This window comes from Polyodon spathula, chromosome 2, assembly GCF_017654505.1.
Source record: "Polyodon spathula isolate WHYD16114869_AA chromosome 2, ASM1765450v1, whole genome shotgun sequence".
Taxonomy (NCBI): Eukaryota; Metazoa; Chordata; class Actinopteri; order Acipenseriformes; family Polyodontidae; genus Polyodon; species Polyodon spathula.
The window spans coordinates 82,842,601-82,849,324 of record NC_054535.1 but is presented as its reverse complement, the minus strand read 5'-3'; the positions used below and the strand labels follow the sequence as shown (position 1 = coordinate 82,849,324).

The 6,724-nt window shown below is 35.4% G+C and overlaps 1 protein-coding gene across 1 annotated transcript; it reads left to right on the top strand.

Moving 5' to 3' along the window:
- The first annotated feature begins 723 nt into the window (after window positions 1-723).
- On the top strand, window positions 724-4,904 carry LOC121328408 (major intrinsically disordered NOTCH2-binding receptor 1-like homolog). Its single transcript, XM_041273054.1, has 3 exons — window positions 724-882; window positions 1,761-1,997; window positions 4,675-4,904. Exons 1-3 carry the CDS (start codon window positions 724-726, stop codon window positions 4,858-4,860), a joined length of 582 nt encoding a protein of 193 aa, XP_041128988.1. The 3' UTR covers window positions 4,861-4,904.
- Window positions 4,905-6,724: the final 1,820 nt, after the last annotated feature.

Here is a 6,724-nt window from a genome sequence, read left to right as displayed (position 1 = left end):
CTTTTTAATATTGCATGTCCACTGTAATCATAAACCCTAATCTTATTGTAGATACTAAATCAATTAGAGCTATATTTAGTAAACAAAAAGTCCCAGGTTCTGTCATGTTGCCCAACATGTATTCATGCCCTTTTGTTGTAATACTACATTAGAAAATGTAAATGTACCATAAATATATGTCCTGTTGAATTAATGACAAACTTACAACATACAGTACAAAACTATTTAAAAGATATTTTCACAAAAAAAGGAATAGGTTACTGTTTGTTTTTTTTAGTAAAGGAAAGACAGAAAGTGGTTTTACTTACAATGAAACTGATAGATGTGGTATGCTCTGTAAATACAGTAGACACAGTTATAGTGAAAGAATAGTGTAAGCTCAAACAATGCTCAATCATACCAATACATCTCAAAGTGCTTTACAAAACAGATATAATTATATATGTTAAATTGGTGAAGACAATGTTGTCTATTGCCTACAAAGCTGTAAGAAGGATTGTTTGCATGATTGATATGAAACAGGTATGTGTCAGTGTACAATGTCTACCCCTCGCTCTTGCATTGTGGTGTTTTATTCTGATTGGAGCCCAGTAGCCAGATAAAGTGTCATGCTCTTGCCAGAGCCAGTAACATTCCATTAATAATTGACAGATGTGCAGCTTACCTAAGGCAGCATTCACTGTCGTGTTTCATTGACAAGGCTTTTTTTAAATATAATAAACCATGGATCTGTCGGTCCTGCCAAACAATAATAATCCCGAAAGATTCCTACAACTGGATGTGAAGTGTTTACCAGTGAGCTCAACTCTGATGCAAGCAGGTTTTGCGACAGGGGCTGCTTTATCAGGACAAAGATACTGGCAAAATAGAGTCTACCTTCAGGTAGGAATTAGAGTTCTTCACATAGGTAACAAGTAGCTGTTGTATATCTTTTAACTACATGACAGTTTGGGATTGCATGCTTTGGCTTTAGCTCCAATTGGTAGGGTGAATGTATTACTGTTATTTCATGATTTTTTTTTATAGTTGTGAAGTTAGTACTTATGAAATAAAAGGTGAGGGACAAGTCCGGTCCGATCATAGTCAATTCTGTGAGTGCACCCCTTGAAAACCCTTTCCCCAGGCCCTCAAGCAGGAACTTGAAATTGTATTGTGAATTAATGTCTATGGGATGCTAGGTTGGTTGAGCCCACCACAAGTTTGTCATCTAAGTCTGATTTGAACCAAGTTCTCCAAAGGTGAAAGAGTGATATACATATATATATATATATATATATATATATATATATATATATATATATATATATATATATAATATATATAATATCACCTTTCATAGTGGACCACCATCACAAAGCACTTTTACAGAGGTAGGCTATGAACTGTGCATTATATGCAGAGTTACTTACAATAGGACATTGATTTAACATCTCATTCACGGGATTGAGCACAAGGAGGTTAAGTGACTTGCTCAGGGTCACACAGTGATGGACCACACTGCTTCCTAAATAATAATTATGAGAATTAAATAATGCCACCCACCCCCCCCCCCCCCCCCCAAAAAAAAAAAAAAACAATATGAATATAAGTAAATTATTATTATTTGTTGATTTTTATTTTGTATTATTTTTGTATTATTTTTCAATGCTTATTTTAACCTCCTGGAAATAGTTATTATTTGATGACCTGCTGTAACTTTTATAGATTTAATCTGATTGGTCTTCTCTTCACCCATATCAAATGTCTTGCAGAAGGAAAAGAGAAAAACAACTGATACCTACGGGCGAAGATCAACCGAGGCCAGCCCAGAACTCATTGACAGAGCCCTTGGGAAACATATCACTGCTGTCACATTGAAGTCAAAGATCAAGAAGAACCCCCTTTACTCAGATATTAGGACTGTAGACGGATGGGAAAACAGGAAGACTCAGCCCTCCTGGACCATTCAAGAATATGACAGACAATCCGTGCATTCGAACCTTGCAGACTACCTAAAGGTAAATGGAATAGAAGTGTTTCTTTTATTTACATGTTCTATGGCACTGGCTTTTGGTTATCATAACAGCTTTCTAAAGCGGTCTTTGGTGACAGTAAAAACAAAGATAAAATATTTTAAACCACAGCATAGATTTCCATTAAGTCAAAATAATGTAACTGCCCTTTAGCAGTTTTTCAGCTGCCCAGTTATTTAATCTCGGCTGTGATTATCCGTCAGACATAAAGACAGGCCGTTAAGCATTTTCAAAAGAGAATTCTTGAAAACATACATTATGTTACAGTTTAGCCAATGGTTCTATTTATCGAAACAGTGGTGGATCTAAACATTGGCACTGTTTAAGCAAAAAGTACTGCCACAAAAACTCTCTAAAGAAACTCTCACACATTGTTGGACAGCCCACTTATTTTAATGAGTTAAACAGCAGGGTTATTGAGAACCGCCTTTGTTTAGATCAATCAAACAGACCCACTAACTTTTTAAATGTATTTAATAAATTAAATATATAATCTCAGTTTCTCATTTACATCATTGCTCCTGGAAATCCCAATCATATCTGCAGTTAAGTATGGATGAGTTCATTGTATCTCTATCCAAAAGCACCTGGCATTTTGGATAAAAGATTGGTTGCATGTACAGTCTGATTATTACTGCATGTACTACAAAATAGTTGCTTTAAAATGGGTGTAGCATTAATTGCATAACTACAAAGCATTTGGGCTAGTTAGCTACACACCACAGCATGTTTATTATACTGCAATAACCAGAGAACTTGGAATGATCCATATCAGATAGCTGGATTTTTCTCAAGCAATTCTTTGGTACTGCCCAGTCATCACATCTGGAGGGCTAACTGGAAACAGAATGTTGCATTTGTGGCTGTACTCCTCAGCCTGTTTCATTGGCCAAGTGTTAACCTATAATTCTATAGAAATGGGACAGCAATGACAAAAACAACAAGCTATAAAGTGTCTTTGAGAAGTATTGTCACAGCATACAAACTAAAACAGTAAAACCACTACCACAAATACTCTCAATGAATTTGAGTGTTTTACAAAACCTGGATATTATCAATCATTTTGTTTAAAAAAAAAAGACAGTTCCAGATGGTTATTACAATAGGAAAACTTTAAATTAGCACAATCTGTAATGACCCAACACAGAACTTGAAGGTTAGCGCTGATGCTCACTTTTAATAATATCAAAAATAAACAAAACGAAAACAAAACCTAGCCCTATTCGAGCACTAACTAAAACACAGAGGAACGCCCTTCCTAGCACAGGATGGATACATCATTTACCCATAAGAAACAAAACACACGGTTTACAAAAATAAACACAGTACAGCACTTACAAAATGACTGCTCAGACACAGAGTATCACTTTCTGTCTCCTTCTACTCAGCAGCTTCGCCTATACTGGCTGCTGACTTTAAATACATGGCAGCTGTCTTCAATTTACACACTACCAGCTGCACACAATTAACAATAATACAATTTAGACTGGCAGGGTTGTTTTTAACCCTGTCCTTGCTACTATATATATATAGATATATAGATATATAAAGATATATAGATATATATATATAGATAGATAGATGCACAGACAAGAAGACACAGATAAACACACACCTTATTTTTTAAAGTAGAGAATCTATTTAAATTTTACAAATCTGAGAAGCAAACTATTTGATAATGCTAACAATTTTTATCAGTTTCTTTAATTAGAAGTTAAGATTGTCGTAAAATATGCCCCACAGTGTCCTAATTTAGCACATAACAGTTGCTTAAGTACTGTATGACTTTAATTGAAAATGTAGTGCAAAAATGAAAGGACAAAGTATAACTAGAACATTGTACAGTTTGCCAATGTATTGTGTGTGTGTGTGTGTGTGTGTGTGTGTGTGTGTGTGTGTGTGTGGGGGGGGGGTACTGTACTTTGCTGTATTTTATATTGTACCTCACCTACTCCTACTGTCAGTAAATTTTTATCCTGGTTCAATTCCCTGTTCTAAGCTAAAAGGTTAGTACAACAGAGACAAGTACATTTTTTTCAATTGACTTGAATTTGAATTTCAATTGATTTTTCATTTAATAGTGACAGTAAGCAAAAAAAGACAAACTTTACTTGTGTCTGTTTTTAAAGTGGAGGTCATCTAGTTAACAGTGAATTTGCCTACAATGTTCAAGTCACCTATCATCTTCTGTGTACTTTACAACTCCAATCTAGGGGCCACCTGGGTCTAGGGTCTACTATATAAATACTGTATAGTAGACCTGATGTTTGTATGGTATAGCCTTCTCAAATGTCTTTGTATAAGATGGAAATAACTTGACATTATGATAAGTTGCTATATACTGTTGAACTTTTCCTATTTAACAACAATGAAAAATAAACATTTACAAAGTCAAAGAAAGGTCTATTTAATATAATGCAAGCAAATATGTTGCCTGATAAACCGACCAACAGCTTCATTCTTATCACACACCCAAAACAAGGTTGAAAATACCAATTTATAAATACCTGCAACTTATAAAGGTTGTCTTTCCACAGCAGGCCATAGTGAAACATTGATTATGTACCTGTCTGACAGGTTAATAATAAAATGTCAAGTGTTGTAATATTGTTGTACTGCAACTGAAATATCCTGCATTAAAAATATGTTTTCTGTATTTTAGGAGGACCCAAACGAGCTAGGTTTTTGGATGGAGGACCTGTATACCCCAGGATATGACACATTATTAAAAAATAAAGAGACAGAAAAGAAACGAACCAAAATCTGCAAAATTATCGCCTTAGTCTCAGTGTTAAGCTGTGCCTTGATTGTGATAATTACAGTGTCTGTTGTAATCACAAGACATTAATATCGCCAAATGAATTACTTTTGTTTTTCTTCCTCTCATGTATTTTTCTTCCGAATAAAACCCCAAAAATATGTGGCTTTACAAAGTTTCTTTGTGTTTGAAACAAACATTGCTGAAGGAAGGTTTCTCCGTTACATCACCTGTCACCTTAACCTTTGAATTGGAGACATATACAATAAATTATACTCAGGAACTTTGGCTTCCCTGCAGTCAACCTCTCCATTATCAACAAGCTACATTATGGGCAGGGGTACCTCGAAGAGCGAGGCCAAAGATGTAATGGAAATATGTATAACATAGTATTTGTTGTCTAAGCTTTAATAAATATGGTTCTCTACTGCATGACTTCCTGACTGAATTTTGATGATAAATCTGGGAAATATCCAAAATCACTCCTTGGTAAAGGCGAACCGCAACAAGATTCCTGGTAATGTAATATGATCACTACTACCCACAGGTACCTTCTCAACATCCATAAATATGTCCACTCTGGTGGACATTTAATCAAGTATTTAATCAAAATCTTAGTTTTGCTTCTCAATGGAATACATTTGAAAATGATAGAGGTTGCCCACACTTCTGGGCACCACTGTATGTAATTACACACATTACACTTTTAGTTGTTACCATTAAATGATTCTAAACTGCAAGGTACAATGGAAATACAGTTTCATTTGACCATCAAAGACACACAGTCTGCAGCAACGCCCATCACAACCAGGGGTATCATTAGACTAAAGATCAGAATTGCTTGGACAATTGTCTTCATTCTGCTTCAGGATCTGTCAGATAATGTTGCAGAACTTTGCTTTGGGACCATGACAGGACATCATCTCTATTCTTGATAGAATATTCTGTTCCATGCATTCCAGTTCAACAATGAAGATACTGTATGTCGAGATAAAAACTCACAAAACAAACAATCACAAACTCTGCTAATTCTGATTCTTTATGAAACCTGTTGCAGATGTTTTAATCAAGAATATATTGGTAATACATTGTTGCATGGTTTCTACAGTTACAGTGTTTATTTAAAGAGCTACATCCACTAGGATTCAATTATGGATGTTCTGTTTTCTTTTCTTTTTTGAAGAAGGCAAGAATAATAATTGAATTAGTTAGAGCAGGGGAAAATTGATCAGGCAAGAAATTGTTGTTTTCATTAACCATATTAGTGTTAATTAAAGCATCCTGTTCGTGTTTTAAGTTGTGCTGCCATGGGATATATTCCGTGTCTACAAGATAGAATGGAGGACCTGCGTTTAATGTTTCATGGAAAAACATGTACAGGAGGATTTCTGCCAAAAACAGGGTGTGCCCAATACTTCCTGCAACTCCTGCTGCTACAGTAAATACAGCTCTTCTGTTTATAGAAATTGACCACACACGACCCTGCAAAGCTTTAATGATCTGGTGGTATGAGCACCCAAGATGGTGGGACTACAATAACTAATAAATAATAATAAAACAAGCTCTGCAACTGTTGAATCATTATGTTCTTCTGTTTGTGGGCACATCTGAGTGCCTGTGTCCACAAGCTCAAAGAATTGCTTTGTAACAGAATAATTCAGTTGGGATGATCTTCTGATCTCACTCTTCTAAAGTAAAGATTGCTTTCTTCTGATTTCTTCATTTAATTCCTGCCTTGAAGAAATGATTTCCGGGACCCTTCTTGCTTTGTGACCTTCTGTTCAGACAATCAAGCATCATTCTCTGCCTCCCAGGGCAGAGGTAATTGGACCTTCTTCCTAATTATACCTTTTGCTTTCCTTTCTTGGTAATTAGTGACTATACATTTCTCAGATTTTGCCTCACTCTTATGCAAATGAAGATGATTGAACGTGCTTCTTTTTCTTCATTTCCT